The sequence below is a fragment of the Aricia agestis genome, chromosome Z (assembly GCF_905147365.1).
Source record: "Aricia agestis chromosome Z, ilAriAges1.1, whole genome shotgun sequence".
NCBI lineage: Eukaryota > Metazoa > Arthropoda > Insecta > Lepidoptera > Lycaenidae > Aricia > Aricia agestis.
Window position 1 is genome coordinate 24,467,625 of NC_056428.1, and position 16,705 is coordinate 24,484,329.

General features: G+C 35.0%; 1 protein-coding gene across 1 annotated transcript; it reads right to left on the minus strand.

The window, feature by feature from the left end:
• Nucleotides 1-226: 226 nt before the first annotated feature.
• Nucleotides 227-15,212, minus strand: LOC121739245 (ras-GEF domain-containing family member 1B-like). The gene is made up of 14 exons (XM_042131603.1): nt 15,156-15,212; nt 14,367-14,501; nt 11,988-12,092; nt 11,712-11,831; nt 11,286-11,528; nt 10,404-10,531; nt 8,432-8,576; nt 6,153-6,401; nt 5,632-5,775; nt 4,800-4,879; nt 3,228-3,329; nt 2,653-2,822; nt 2,400-2,486; nt 227-422 (listed from the first exon to the last, which is right to left on the minus strand). The coding sequence occupies exons 2-14, from the start codon at nt 14,427-14,429 to the stop codon at nt 328-330; spliced, it is 1,731 nt and encodes a 576-aa protein (XP_041987537.1). The 5' UTR covers nt 14,430-14,501; nt 15,156-15,212; the 3' UTR covers nt 227-327.
• Nucleotides 15,213-16,705: the final 1,493 nt, after the last annotated feature.

Consider the following 16,705-nt stretch of genomic DNA (forward strand, 5'->3'; position numbering starts at 1 on the left):
CTTAAAGACGACGCCCCTGACCTAAATATAAAAGTTTAAAATCTCTTAAACTTTACTCTTAAATGTTATCAAAAGTGATTCAAAACACACAAAGTAATCAATATAAATTACTTTCTAAATAATTAAACTTATTTTATCAATAGCCTCAAATAAAGTCTCATATCGAAAATTGTTAATATTCAACATTACTTTAATTATTTCAATAATATAGGTTTGAGCATTTTAAATAAAAAATGTATAAAATTTATGCGATCAGTAGTTATGATATTGAGCGAAATGTATAAACTACAGCTAGGTATCATTATGTCACCATTATAATTCTATTTATTATGATTTCATATTGTTTAAAAAAAACATTGCCCTTTCTTTGCCACGGACGTCTCGTTTAATCTGTATGCGGTTCGATTGTTGTCGCTTCGATCCTTACGAACAAAAATATATTATATTATGCTTAAATTTACGTCAATTTTTTGTGATAAGGATAACGTAGACTGTTTACTTGAAATAAGATGCACTGTGTCATATATATTATTTAATTATTTATTCATAATTTCTGTACTAATTAATGATCGTCTTTTTGATTTCCCAAAATTCGTAACATTATTATTTTTAAAACTCATGAAAACTAAATTTGCATCCTTTGTACTGAGTCTTAGATGCCCTTGAATGCGAACGACATAGTACGGATTTTATTGAGAAATAAGTTGAATAAAACTAGAAAAAATCTTTATAAAATGAATGTTTAAAAATTAAAATGTTTCTAGGTTAATACTGTTTTACCCAGAAAGAAAAATAACAATTTAAAAAAGGCCATCGAGTAACGACTGGTTTTAAACTGTTGTGTAGATCAAATCTACTACTGTACCTACCTATTCTATTTCAAATTCATAGAATTCATTTTTCCTCTAACTCGATAGGCTTCCAATTACGAGGACTTATTCTATATCATAAACGATTGAAATTATGTTTCATAAAATTTTAATGTGAATAATGAACAATTGTATTAAAAAGCTCTAGACGATAATATAAAATGCTAAACATATATCTTACAGTTTTCTGGTAAATTTTAAGTTTTTAGAGCAATATATTAAAGATATTTATTATTTAGGCCTTCAGCGTTTAGTGTACGTTTAAAAAAAATTGCGAAACGTAATCTTAGGACTATTTATAACAAAAAAGTTACTTCATTACAGCATAATTAGTTCAGACCTAAGCCGAGACAACTTTAACATAGCTCAAAATGAATGGGAAAGGCGCAATATTTGACTGTTTCAGTGATATATGTGCGCGGCCTACACCATTTTTAGAGTTCCGTGTTTACACTTGAGGCTGACATTGTCAGTACCTATGATAAAAATATATCGTAATTAAAATCTTTAAACTGCGAGTATTATTTTCCAAAATAGCGCTTTCGCTAAAATTTTACCAGAAAACCGTAAATAATTAAAACATTTAAAATATGTATCTCTCCAATACCACGACATCTAGAAATTTGAAAATGCGAATGTATGTTACTACATATACAATTAAATTTGAAACACTTACTTCTATTTATTAGGTGGGTGGGATAAGGTACTAAGGTCGGACACAATAATATAATGTACTATAGATTCTATGCTACTGAATAATGAATATCTATGAAACTATCCAAAAATGATGCATCATGTTGGAAGTCGAGCTACATTTTGAAATAAATAAATCACTTAATTGGCTTCAAATAATATTTCGTACCGTAATCTATGAGTATTTAAGTAGTACAGTCTAACACACTTTTCTGTGTTCAATTTATAAAATATTTGTATAAAATCATCGTTCATACATCAACATAAAATATCGAGATTCTAGATATTTTTACATTACATTAGAGAGTTAAAATGTTTGAGACAAACAGCACTACTATTTATAAATAGTTACCGAGGCAGAATTCTCTTCTGCATGGCTAATAAAATAAACTTTCGTTCAAGACTGTTTTATCGATGAGTGAAGCTTCTAGCGCCACCTAGTGTCGCCGAGTTTCGCAGTGATGATCGGTAAAACAGCACGACCAAAAACTAGACATGAATATTGAATAATCAACCTAGATCCTCCATGCATTTTATTGCCTACAGTAAAGTACTAACTTTATGATTATTGTATAATGTATATTCATATTAGATGTGCAATTTATACATTTTGATGAATTTTAACGTTACGACGACGAGATAAAATATGGTATAAAAATTTGGCAAAAAACGGCTGTCACCTTACTAAAACATCGAAATCACAATTATTATATAAACACTTTGAACAAATATGAATTTTTTAAATTGTAAATATTTATGTGATTCAGATACAAATCCGTAGTAATGCAAATAATTTGTAATAAGGATGTTCGATATAATATTATAATGACTAAAAACCTTTATGCGGCTCCCTTAAGCGCTTCAATCGTTCTTTCTCCAAATGGTCCACCGGTGGCTCGCGTTCGAATGAAGTTATTTCAAGCGCTGAAAATGTATACAAACAATTAGATAATTGATGTCAAAATTGAACATATTTCTTATAAATTTAATTTTGTACAGTTTCAAAATTAAGTTGCGAACTGGCATAAGCAACTATGACTCTCTTGCACTTGCAAAATGGACAATTACAAAGCGAAAGCGCGGAAGTCACCTTGCTCTGTGAGAGTAGCGCGGGCGAGGTAGTGCGATGCGGGGGGCCGGGGGCGGGGCGGCGCGGGCGCGGGGGGCGTGGCGTCGCACAGCCGGCGCGCGGCGAGGTGCGCGTTCACGTGCCGCGCCAGTAGAGACAGCTTCTCAAAGTTCACCCGGTTGCCGGCCAGTCTGACGGTCAAAGTATACCTCGGTTAAAATACCTTGCGGAAATACGAGCGGCAATGAAGATCTTTCGATCGAGCGGAATCTTACGCTGGTTCAGGCCAATGGCAGCCACCTCACAATTATTGTTTATATCGATGTGTTTTAACATTTATAGTGTTGCTAAATTCAATAACAAGTAACAACATTATAAATGGTAATTACATTGATATAACATATGTATATTTATAATAATATTCAGAACTTGTTTTACTATTTTGTATATGTCCGTCAATTCTGCTAGGTAACGCAGACCGTTTCAAATAAGGCACAATAATATTATAAAAAATAGTAGAATCAGTCAGTACTTATACCGACACCTTTTGCCAGGTAACTGAGGACTGTCATGTGACTCGTTATACCTATACATACTTAGTGGGAGATGCTTGGTTCGCGAAGTGTAGATCTCTGCACGTGACTGATAAAAGGGGCACCGCGGTCTCTGTAGGCGCTGCCGCCAGGGCCGCTCTGTACCTGTTGGGAAGTACATTGTATGTTACGATTATCTTAATGATAATAAAGCACTCGGCAAATCATAGGCCCGCTGAGAAACAAAAATATTTATATATTGAATAACTATTCAAGTTCTTGTTGCCTGACGAAATCGAAACGTCATAATATGACGTAAGATGTTATACGCTGCGCATTTGCGCAGCGTATAACATCTTATGCCGGCACTTCATATAGGCGAACGCGTTGGCCCAATGTGTAGAACGGGCGTTCGCGCGTTGGCCGTAGGTATTTAGACGTTGGCCGACGCGTTTGCGAGCTTGCCGGTGCGGAGTAGGAAATGTCGGCAAAGATCAAAGGACATTTGTCGCAAGCTTCGCGCTCCATCCACACATAGGCCGCGCGATCAGTTCGCCCGGAGCGGCGATTAAGAATGCACGTTTCCTTCTTGTGGCGAATTAACATCTAACTTGACGAAATAGCGAACAATTTGAGTATCGAGAAAACATCTAAATTTATTGAGCTTTATCAAAGTAAAAAATGATTGTGGAGCCAAAAATCATATCAAAATTGCAAAAAAAATAAGGTTCTTGGACATGCTATTTTCCTCACGATGTTTTTTAGGGTTCCGTACCCAAAGGGCAAAAACGGGACCCTATTACTAAGACTTCAATGTCTGTCTGCATTTCTGTCTGTCTGTATCCAGGTCTCAAGATAGCTAAATTTCTGAAATTTTCCCAGATTGTGTATATCTGTTGTCGCTATAACAACAAATACTAAAAACAAAATAAATTAAATATAAATTAATAATAAATATATATTAATCATAATAATAATAATAATCTTTTACTTATTTCCAGAATACCTTTTAAAAACTTTTTATTATCCACATATTTTACAAAGTACCTAATGCATAGCATATAATGCTGTGAATAATAATATACAGCTGAAGCTGTTAGCGCCTCAACATCCATTTTGAATCCGTCCGCACATTGGCGCGATCTAAAGAATACTGAACGACCTTCCTATGTGTGGATTACTCACAAACGCCGTTGCAAGCGCACTGCCAACGCGTCGGACAACGCGGTCGCCTATATGGGGAGGCGGCTTTACGTACAACATCTTAAATCAACAACATTTATTGTTCATAAGTAAGGGAGTATCGTCAGTAGAGGGTATTAGGACACGAACTTAGTGTAACCACCCAAATATAATGCCGCGTCCACATCAAACACGAAGCGGCGTCGTCACCGTGCCACCCGTTTCGTATTCCCAGCAAATCTCCCTATTCAGTTTGATTGAAATCTGACAATATATGTATAACGCGACTTTGATAGGTATTTTCATATGCCTCGTTTAAGTTACGAACGCAATTTTGTTCGGAAGTTTCACCCTGAATAGGGACACGCGGTGCACCGCACCGTGAGACGGTGACGACTTCGCGCCGTGTTCGATGGGGACGCGCTGTAAGGCTTTGTGTAGCCATGTGCTTACCTTGCATGATTACCGCTGGGCTCGACGCACAGTTCCAGCTGTCGCAGCTGTTGGCCGCACACCGCAGACGTTCGACTCCACTATAACATAATCAATCATTACTACTATCCACTTTATAGTACTTCACAGAACACATTCCTAGTAGTAGGGGAGGGGAAGAGGGGATTTCGCGACCTGCTCGAGCGTGTCAAATTAAGCTTGTATAGACTTCCGAGATGTGTCTAGTTACCATGGTATAGAAATCAGATTTCTCACGTGGTAGGTTTAATAAAAGTTATTTGAAGTATTGAAATATTATCGGATCGGTCAGATTAATGTACCCCAAAAGAGATTCCATATAAAGCACTGACGACGCGACATAACTACAGGAATAGCACTCTCCCCTCCCCTACTATAGGCAGATGGCGGACTCAAGTAATTTGATCACGTTATGTCAAACCCAGCCGACAGATCACAAATTACATTGAATTGACATAATCCAACCAATTAATGACGTGGGTCTGTCAACTGACTATGTATCAACTTTTACAAATGGAGGTTTTTATATTTATTATTATTGTGTACAAAATAAAACATATAAGAATGATATATAATATAAGTATTCTTATATAATATAATATAAGATGGCAGTGCAATCTCAACGATCTTCTCACTACCTTAACCGTCTTGTCAACAGGACAGTTTATTAATTTTGATATTTCATCTTACTCATCTTGCTAGTTGCTGTATTGAGCGTCGACAGGACAATTTCTTAATTTTGATATTTCATCTTACCTTGCTATATTGAGCGTTGAAGGTGGTCGAGCATGCGTATATAGCACGATATACTCACCGTCTTCTTGAGGCGGACGACCGGCGCCATGTTGAGTGCGCTGATGATGGCCATGAGCGAGTTGAAGTTGCCGAGGTTGAAGCACTCGCGCGCCGTCATCACCCACTGCTCCAACACGCGCGCACGATATTTGCTCTTCACACCCTGGATATATTTAATCACTTTATTTATGTGTGCTGGACCTGACATAGTCATTATTAACCCATACTAATGTAATAAATGGAAAAGTGTGTAAGTCTTCTTCCCTTCTATCTTAAACTGCTTGATCATCTTAATTGAAATTTTTAGAATTAAAGACTTGCAAATTGATAGTTTCATCATGGAAAGATTTACGGTTACCGTGGGTTATAAGTACTGCGAGAACAAAGTTATAAGCAATGACAACATGGTCGAATGATATACTTCTATTTGCATTTCAAAACGAAATAACTCCCCTGAAATTGGGACTTTGAAAGCAAGAACCAAATATTACGAAAGACATTTTAAAGGGGTATTTAAAAGAAGGTAAAAAGGTGAGATACCTTGACTATATCCGTTGCGACTAGATAGCTGAGACGGTTGAACCAGTCAGCGTAGGCCTCTAAATTCCTTGTGCTCTTAGCTTCGGGGTGGTGCATATTAATTTTGCCAGACGTTGACTGTGTAGACTGTACTGGTGCGAATGCTTGCACAAACTCCTCGGGACCAACAAACGACAGCCGATGTAGTTCCATTATGGTGAGCTGATTGGCTAGCTCCACCGGTGTGAGGCCAAGTGTTAGGATGTCACCCTGGAGTGAGAAATGAAGAAGTAAAAGAAATATTTTAAAAAGTTCTTAAGTTTGTGAATTGACACAAATAATAATAATCTTTATTTAAAAACTTTTAGCATCTGTTACATTGTGTTGTTATAATATGACGTAAGAGTACAATACAGTTGTATACGAACTTACGAAGACAATAAATAACAGACTTTACACATATTGTATAACTTTGGCGCCTGCACTAGGCTGAGCCTGTCCTGCATATTACCAATATATTTTTCTTCTTTTAGACATATAGTTAAGTTAAGATTAAAAAAACAGGTATAATATTTGAATAACAAATAAAAGAGCCTCTGGCTACTAATTAAAGATTTTTAATTTTAAGTGCGCGCTATGTGTGTTTGTGTGTATGTGTGTGTGTGTGTGTGTGTGTGTGTGTGTTGTCTATCTATTTATCTCTCGTAGCAATTGTTCTTTTTTTCGATAATCTAGAGTTTTGAGCCAGTTTTTAACTTAGCTACGCGCGCGCTTGCGAGCTTTGCTTTAAATGCTTCCATTGTCTTATTTGTTGACCTACCACAGGTTCAGGAACAAACCCGGCGAGAAGAATCAGTTGAAAACGTAATAAACTTACAGCAATGATACATAACTGCCGCAATCAGAGACATTTAATTATGATTAGCCTTCAGGCTTCAATTTAATGAAGAGTTTGACAGATAATGAATGAGGCTTGTGTAAAATATCTTTTGACGATGAATATATCTTTTCACGAAATGAATATATCTTTTGACGATATTAAAATTGAAAACGTTAAATGTACAAAATTTCTAGGTCTTATGGTTGACATGCATTGTGACTGGAAGTCACATATTAATTTCATATGAAATTAATTTCATACGTTAGAAAACTCTTTTTATAAACTTGACGAATACATGAAATATGTTGAAGATATAAAATAAATTATATTATTTTAATTACTGACAATGACATATTGCTTATTTTAATTTTTTGTACCATGATTACTTAGTTATTTGACAATATTTTTTATTAATTTTAGTTATTTATTATTTTTATCTTTTACATATTTCTTTTATAATAATTATTGGTGTAATGCGTTTAATTATATTCTATTTATAAGTTAATTTTATATTATAACGAATTGCACGCCAGTGTAATGGCAAGAATGTATTGGAACTTTCATATAATTTATAAGAACATGATCATGTACTACATTCTGGCAATAAAGGAATTTGATTGATTGATTGATTTGAAAAAAATTAAATTAATCACATTTAAGTACTTAATTAATGTTCGACTCTGAGGCGGTATAAGCCTTCTCATACTGGTAATGCCATTATTGTTACACTGTTAGTTGTGCCTAATAAGTAAAATAAAAATACCTAGTTTCAGAGGTGTTTCGTCAGTAATCAGGATCTATTTAAGAGTGTTGTTTATTGGAACAATTAACGTTTTAATGTTAGCTAATCTGTGCAAGTTAATAGATAAATAATCTTTAGTCAAACACCCTCAGAATAGAATATTGTATTTAATTTACCAAGTAGGTAGTGATGTGAGTGTTACCTGCCTGCCTAGCATACGCCATTGAGATATCTCACTCTCGAGATAATGAAAAACGACTCGTCTCATAATGTCAAAAACTCGACATTATCTCGATAACACTCTATAAAAATGTGTTATTTCGATGATAGATCTACGTGAAAAAAAATGTTTGACATGCTAGGGTCAATAGAGATGAAGAGACAATCCATCAAACATCGAGAAAACATGTAGAGTGAGATATCTCGTTGGCGTATGCTAGACAGGCAGTGCACCAGTTGTTTCAAGTTTTAATATTAAAACCAACGTAATTTAAACAATATAATCAAAGTAATTTAAACTTTCATTCTATATTTAAAAAATATAAAGCTATGTAATGGCCTGCGGTGGTGTTAGAGCGAGACAGGTAGATAACCTAGGGGGAGGCCTTTGCCCAGCAGTGGGACAGTATAGGCTCTTAAAAATGTAATGTAATAAAAAGTAGGTAAGTCTTAACTCACCATGGGAAGTTGATCGACGTTGGTGGCGTGAGGGATATCAACCAACGTCTCTTCGTATTGCTCCAACGCTGTGAGTTTGTCCAGCAATTTCTCAAGCATCGTTGACATTTCCACGCGCACGGATGACATGTGTTCCGCCGCACATCTATATAGGTTAGGTTGATTCAGCTATCTCACAATAATACAGTTTTGATCAAATCAAAATCAAAAATCAAAATCAAATTTGTTTTATTTCTTAATAAATTTAAAAAATTTAAAATAAATACTTTCAGAATATCCTACATGATGCCTACCACCGGTTCGTGAACTAACGGTTAATTTTTAAATTATACGGTTTCAATTTTAATACAATCACGTAAGGCTCGAAATCAGTGGGCAGAGGGGCGGGAGTCGGGACTCGGAAGCGGCAGCGGCCCGTTCCAATGTATTAGTAAGGTTGGGGAAAAAGTTTCTTCGCATTTTATATAAAAATTCAAGAGGTTTTTTTATAAAATTACAATTGACTAAAGTATATAGGTGCCATTTTGTTCGATAACTTTTTGCTATCTTGTTGGTAGGGACATGATCCCATTGTGCATTGCTATAAAAATTTTGGGGGTTCTGATGAAAAAACTGCGACAAGTGGTTTTGGCAGTCCTCTTGTGATGTCAACCTGACACTGCCTAAGGAATTCTGCAGCGACCGAAACAGGTGGAAATCTGAAGGTGCGAGGTCAGGACTATACAGCGCATGCACTAACACCTCCCAGCCAAACTCCCGTAAGTGGCTAAAGATGTGTGAGGTCTAGCGTTATCATGGTGAAAAACCACACCACTTCTGTTGATTAATTCCGGCCGCTTTCTCTCAACTTCTTGCTTTAATCTCATCAGTTGTTCGCAGTACAGTTCAGAATCGATGGTCCTGATAGCACTGTGTTGATATTTTGTCGATTTACTTTATTGTGCTTTATTTGTAATAAAACAATATGACAGCATGGAATTACCCATAACTACTCCGTCAGCGGCTCCTTAACCTTCAAGCGGGCGCGTGCTATTTTGTAACTACAATGGTCGCGCGTAACCTAAAAGACGTCGTAGGTGAATTTGGGAAAGAAAACACTTTTCAGTCAACATTATTTATTATTTCATAAATATAATTATTACTCTTTTTAAAAGTAAACAGTTCACCCAGAAAATTAAATGTATTTGTAGTAAAAACTGAATTATAAAATCCGGTGTCCAAAGTAGCTTATCTTGTGTGAACAGCGGCAGAAAAAGTGATCGGAATTTTCTTATCCTAGTTCCAATTTTTTCTTCATCTAGCAATAACACTCGGTATTATCGGTCAACGACGACTTAGTTTTATAAATAAACATAGAATTTGCCTCAATTATATAAAACTACATATGAAATTATAAGAGAGGCGCGCGGAGTCTTTTCGACGCCGGCGCCGAGACTAAAACAATTGAGGTCCTTGCTGCAAAGGGGGTGCGGCGAGTAATTGTAAGCAATTTTTTTTTTTTTGTAGATAGATAAATTATGAAAAGCTACTGAGAGAGTGATACAGATTCAACGAGAAATGTCGATAATATCAACGAAAATGTATTGAGGGGAGTCGATTCGACGCCGCGCGACCGCTTGAAGGTTAAAAAAATATAGCGTCCCATTTATCGACTTCACTATAATAATAATAATAATATGACTTTTAGTCAAGACGTTAATCGTCACAGTCAACGTCTTGACGAGTTGTCCTTTAGTCATTCGATTGAATGGTGTAATTCAATGAATGCGCTAGCCATTCAATCGAATCGCAGATTAAACCAGAGGACTGCGACATATATGGATAAGGAACGCCTTGTGGTCAAAATACTAGAAGTTAATTATTTCGAATTTATTATCATATCATATCGTGAGCATACTACTTTTCTGTATGAGAAAAACTGGATTGGGTGAAAGCTGCTTTATTGCTGGGTTACAATCGTAAAATCACATACCTCTGCGTTATGTTCCTCACTATGGCCATCACACGGTCGTCGCGGAAATCATATGGAAACATCGAGGTCCACAGATTAAGTACACGAACCAGTGATACCATGTCCGCTATTTCCTTTTCTATCATCTCCTGAAAATATACTACACTCACACTATGCTTCTGAGGCAATGGTTGTATTCCAGTTAAGGAAAAAATACTAGTATAACCCATCAATCCCCAAGCGGCACCCGGCTGCCGCATAACAATTGAAAATCTATTGTGTGTGCTATTCCCACTATCAAGTTATTCTAAGTTGCAATAAATTGACTTAAGTAGTAAGTAAAAATTTTCGAATGTAGAATTATTGTTCTGACAAAAATAACAAACTACATCATTGTAGCCATTTTGAAATTTGCACTGATGACTAACTACAAACACTAGTAGTATGCCTACAAAATTGACCAACTTATGAAATATCTATTATAGTGCATTTGTTTACGCTAATGCCAAGTTTAATTAATATATTACCACTAGTCAACAATTGCAAGCTGTAACATAATCTAATATATAAAATTCTCGTGTCACAATGTTAGTTACCATACTCCTCTGAAATGGCTTTACTGTTTTTACCAAATTTTATATGCATATTCAGTAGGTCTGAGAATCGGCTACTGGGTACTTTTTATATTGATAAGTGCATTCGTTGAATAAATAATAGTAAATTATTACAACTCGAGACTGACGGCGACCATTGTTTGTGCGACGAGACAGCGATGGACGTTGCCATGGTGACATACTTATTTAGTCACTTCAATAAAATAATACGGGCAAAATACTTTATATTGGCAAAGAAATGTCTGCCGGGACAGCTAGTAAATAAATAAACATTTGAATCAACACTCACTATTTTATCATAGTTCTTGGTGTATCTCTTGCAAAGTTTTGATAGTAGCTCATGTGGTTTTACGAATAGTCTTGAGCATAGTAGGAACGTGAAGGTGTATGATTTGCCAGTACCGGGTCTCAACATATCGACAAGTGTTTCAAATGATGCACTCACAATCTGACCATCTTTGTACTCTACCTCTTCGACATACGGTATACTGCCCGTCATAGTCTTTACACCCGGTGCCAAAATAGCTGTGAGCTGAAAAATAAATGCTACATTTAAAACTTCTACTTAACCTACTACATTAACAACTTAAAGCCAAGTACATATTTCAATTTAAATATAATACTTTTCTTCATAAATAAGTAATCAAAATGTCATGACATTATAATATAATAAGAACCACTTACAGTTATTCAGTTACTTAAAAAAATCCCTTACCTGTGATGTCTCAACTTTCTGAGAAGTGACAAAATTGATTCCCCCATTCATCACAATGTGTTTGCAGGCGCTCTCCGTCAAAAACTTGTTTCCTCTCACCATGGAGTAATAATCATCACTCTGCAAAATATTGTGTAAATGAAAACTCAGAATAACAATGAAACCATTCTAAATTTTGCAAAATTTAACACCTAACTGATCACTTAAAATAACCATTTTAAAGAGCAGGATCTTAAATATATGAAACTCTCAATCAATATGTAATGTTATACTTACATCATAGTATGATAGGCCATTTTCAGGTATCAGGTCAAGATCGGGTGGCAATGGTGCAGGTTCCACGGGCGGAGGCGGAGGAGGCTCAGCCGGTGCAGGTGGCACCTTTTAAAACATTTGAATATATAACTCCTTACATATACAGGGTATAGCTAAACAAAGTGATAACATTTTAGTGTGTGTATGTGTCCCTATATGTATAGAGTTCACTGTGAAAGTAGGGCTGTGAATTTTTTTATTTGTATGGGCAATCGCATCAGCATCATGAATGTTGCCATACAAAAAAAGTTACTCCTTCACTGCTGCTACTTTTACAGTGAACTCTATACAGGGGATTCATACTCACACTAAAGGATTATCACTTATTTTGTTACACCATGTATACACAGGAAACATAATCAAAACCTCTACAAATTATAGTCAGGGAGCCCTAGAACAATTTTTTTTTTGATTACTTTTTTATTTACAAGCAAATTTTTTGTGAGTAGCTACATTTTGATAAGACTTTATTATCTGCGAAAAATCTTGAAAGTAGTAGCTAACAGAGATAGAAAGGATTTTTTTTATTATTTATTCAGAGTAAATTAACATTTTATAATATACATTAAAATTTGCCAAACTGCGCATTTAAGTTGGTCTTATCAAAATGAAGCTACTGACAAAAAATTAGCTTGTTAGTAAGCACAAAAAAATTTGTTCTAAGGCTCCCTTGCTATTTGTTAGTAATTAAAGTGTGTAATGCATTGAAATAAGTAAACCATAAAAACCAAAGAATAGGAAACAACAAAATAATCGTTTATTAATAGTTTATAAAAGAAAAATTACAAAAATTTCATTCCTCAACTTATAATTATAATAATTATACTTAATTGTTAATTGTATATGTTACCGTTACAATTATACAGAATATGTTAACATGCACATTACCTAGGTAATCTGCAGATTCCCCAATGCCATCCGTTAAAGTGTGAAATTCAAATGAAAAAAGCTTATCCGGGCAATTTATATTGGTATGAAGATGGCATTTTTAAGGTTCCGTAGCCAAATGGCAAAAAACGGAACCCTTATAGATTCGTCATGTCTGTCTGTCTGTCCGTCCGTATGTCACAGACACTTTTGTCCGAAACTATAACAGCTTATTAATTGAAACTTGGTAGATAGATGTAGTATGTAAACCGCATTAAGATTTTGATACAAAAATGGAAAAATTATTAAAAATTACTGAAACTAAAAAGTACAACTGAAACAAAAGAAACATAAAAATAAACCTTATTGCTGCTGCGGAACCCTTCATGGGCGAGTCCAACTCGCACTTGGCCGGTTTTTTTTTAAATTCCCAGAATTGTTCTCATAGAAAAAGTTGTTCATTTTGACGGGCTCATTTGATGGTTTTAAGGATAACGGTGTTAACCCTAACAACCTGTATGTGTATGCACTTTACCCAGTTTGTAGTTTGCATTCAGTCTATCGTCAAAGTCTTAAAAAATTTAGTAATATTTTACTTAAAATATAATATTTGTTTGTTTATGTCCAAAAAACATTATGATAAATAATTTTCTACAACTAAATACAACATGTTTCATTCAAACAAGAACCTGTTTTGTGTTATTTAGTGAGAATAGAATAAACTTATTGCACTTTCACTAACTCACCCAGGTAATCTGCAGAATACCTTGTTAATCTGCAGTCTAACTGGTTTACGCACATTAACGGTAACATATTATATATACGGTGTGTTTGGTGAAGAACTAGCGATATTTTAAGCACTCATTTATATGTACTTGTTATGCAAAAAAACACTAACTTTTCGCCTTCGCCTCTACGTGGCAGGCACTTTATTATTGACTCTACCCGGTTAGCAAAAAACATTCTCTCTCTGCGAGGTTTCGTCCTATTGTCATAAAAATAGCCTTAATTTGTGTATTTTTTTAATAATGGCTTTTTATGGAAAGAGGTTATTTAATAAAATATTCCTTATAGGATATATAATATCCTATAATGCATAGAAGTATGCTCTAAGTCAGATAGTTTAGAAGTTATAACGATTTTCTTATAAAGTATTGGTCAAATTTAAATATTTTTTTTAAAGTTAGGGAAAAAATGTCGAGGGCCAATTCGTCAATAAAATATACCATACATCATAACATTAAAGGATCGGACACTGGTGTTGGGACACATATACATAATATTATAGTAGTTAAAAATCATTTTAAAAATTTGGCAGGCATAGGTACTGAAGATATAGAATACCATTATAGCAGATAATGATGGATAATATAACATAGAGCAAAATATTATGTTTCCAAAGCTAGCAAAAGGGTAGATAGCACAATATTATTAGGACATGGCAGGCCGGAAATATTTTAATAACAAAATTACCTTCATATGACACCCGCTACAAGAAGCCTCATTCAATTTGCTTGCGTAGTAATACATAGCCATCCAATGATTGTCACTTTAGGCTATGCTTCCAATGAAGCCTATAGCTTTAGGTAAGAAAGCCCATTTGACAAACTAGAACACAACAGGAGGAACAATTTGACTAAATTGTAATCAGCATCAGCATCTTTCATCAATTAAATGTGGCAAATTTATATTGCAGTAAAAAGGTTTAATATTGGCATGTATATTTAGGTTTTCTCAGCTTTCTTATTCATTTAAAATTTGGAATTTTACTATGAATTTACGATCGCTGCGCTGTGAAATAACAATATGGTAAGATAAATTTTAATAATAAAAATTACAAAAATGAAATTGATTTGTATGACTCTTGTTCACTGTTCACATAATATTATAATCTCATAAGTCACAAGTAAAACTTTTTAAATAACATGTATCGTAAAAGTGATGATTTTTCGCAACGCAAAAACGGTACAGTATCGTAAGCAGGTAACGCAGGGCGCTTCTAAGATGTCATCTATTTTGCAATTTTCAGTTAGTATAAATTTTTTATTAATTAAAGTTATGTTTTTACTAAAACACCAACTCATTTATAACAATCTCGCCAAATCGAAACCTAGCAAGTGCGGTGAAAGTTGTGTTTGATACAAAATGCTAACGATTTTATTATTCTCTGTTCATATTACATGAACGATTCGGATTTGTAAACAGCTTGTGTATGTTTTCACTTCCTTTTTTTATTACATTACATAGTAATCAATTATTTACCTCACTTAAATTCAAAATACAATAAAATTTTCATAAAATACGCACTACAAGCTCACTACACCATTGAATTTTTACTCCATCTTTTTTTTTGCCAGGGAGCTGTCAAACGTACCTCTAATGTGTCAAACTCAAATGTACTGTGTAGCCAGGTTCAACTGTCGGAGTTTTGTCGGGAATGTGAAAGAGTGATGTTGTGTTTTTGTATTATTTTCCTGAAATTGTGGTAATGCAAATGGGCTTTTTAAATAATTTTAATGTGTAATATTGGTAGGATATTAACCTTAGTTTGTTATTATTTTTAGCAATATTCCGCGAAAACAACTTCCACCTTTAAGTAAATGAGTGAGTGTACGCATAGGCATGCGTACAGCACCTCCCTCCTCCCACACTGCCTATGCGTACACTCGCATGCAAGAACTTACAAACACCACCACCACACAAGCAATAATGTTGTGAAATGTGACTTATTATATAAGTCACATTTTGCTAAACATGTTATATATATATATATATATATATATATATATATATATATATATATATATATATATATATATATATATATATATATATATATATACACACACTGGCAAAATTAGCGGAACATAGGTAAAAAGGGCCAAAATTGAACTCAAGTGGGTCGGGCTGTCTGAAAGCCTTTTTTATAGCTTCTAAGCTCATTCAAGAAATAAAATATTGAACAAAACTGGCAAGTTGACAGGTTTTTATACCAATTATGCCCTAATAAGTGTTTTTCGATTATTGACGTTGTAAGTGTTCCTGATAAGAATGGCGTTTTAGCGGGGTGCAAGGTGTGCTCAGCTCATTTGATTGTTTGGTTTTTGGAAGAACACATTGCTTAGATACAAAATTAGTGATTTCCCAGCATCTGCAACAGTTAGAGCTGTAACCACGATAGAGAAAGGTCACACCTACCGTTCGGTCAGTCAGGCCTTAGGTGTGTCGGCTTCCGTGGTTCATTGTAACTTTCAACGCTTCAGAGAGACTGGATCTTACGTTCGGAGACGAGAACAAGGCAGATATCGGGTGACAATGGTTCAGGATGACCATTTTGTAAGGAAACAAAACTTAAGAAATCGACCTCAAACTGCTATGCAGACACGAAACCTGTCGGAACAGGTCCAAGATGAACGTGTAAGTGATTGTACAGTAAGAAGAAGACTCAAAGAAGTTAAATTAAACTCAAAAGTGCCAGCAAGGGCACCAAAACTTGAGACAGGACACCGAAGAGCCAAGCTAAGATTTGCGCGTGAACATCAAAATTAGACAAGTGAGTGAAATCTTGTGCTGTACAGTGATGGGAGCAAATTCTGTGTACATTGTATTGACAGGCGATAAAGAATGTGGATAAATCATAAGGAAAGCTACAGGCTATCAAACTTACCGGAAACAGTGGCCTATGATGCAGGCTTCGTAATGGTTTGGAGTTGCATATGATTTGGAGCCCGCATGGAGCTGATGATTATAGATGATGGTACTTTGACAGTACAGGGCTATAGCACCGACATCGTGGAACTGCATGGTGTGCC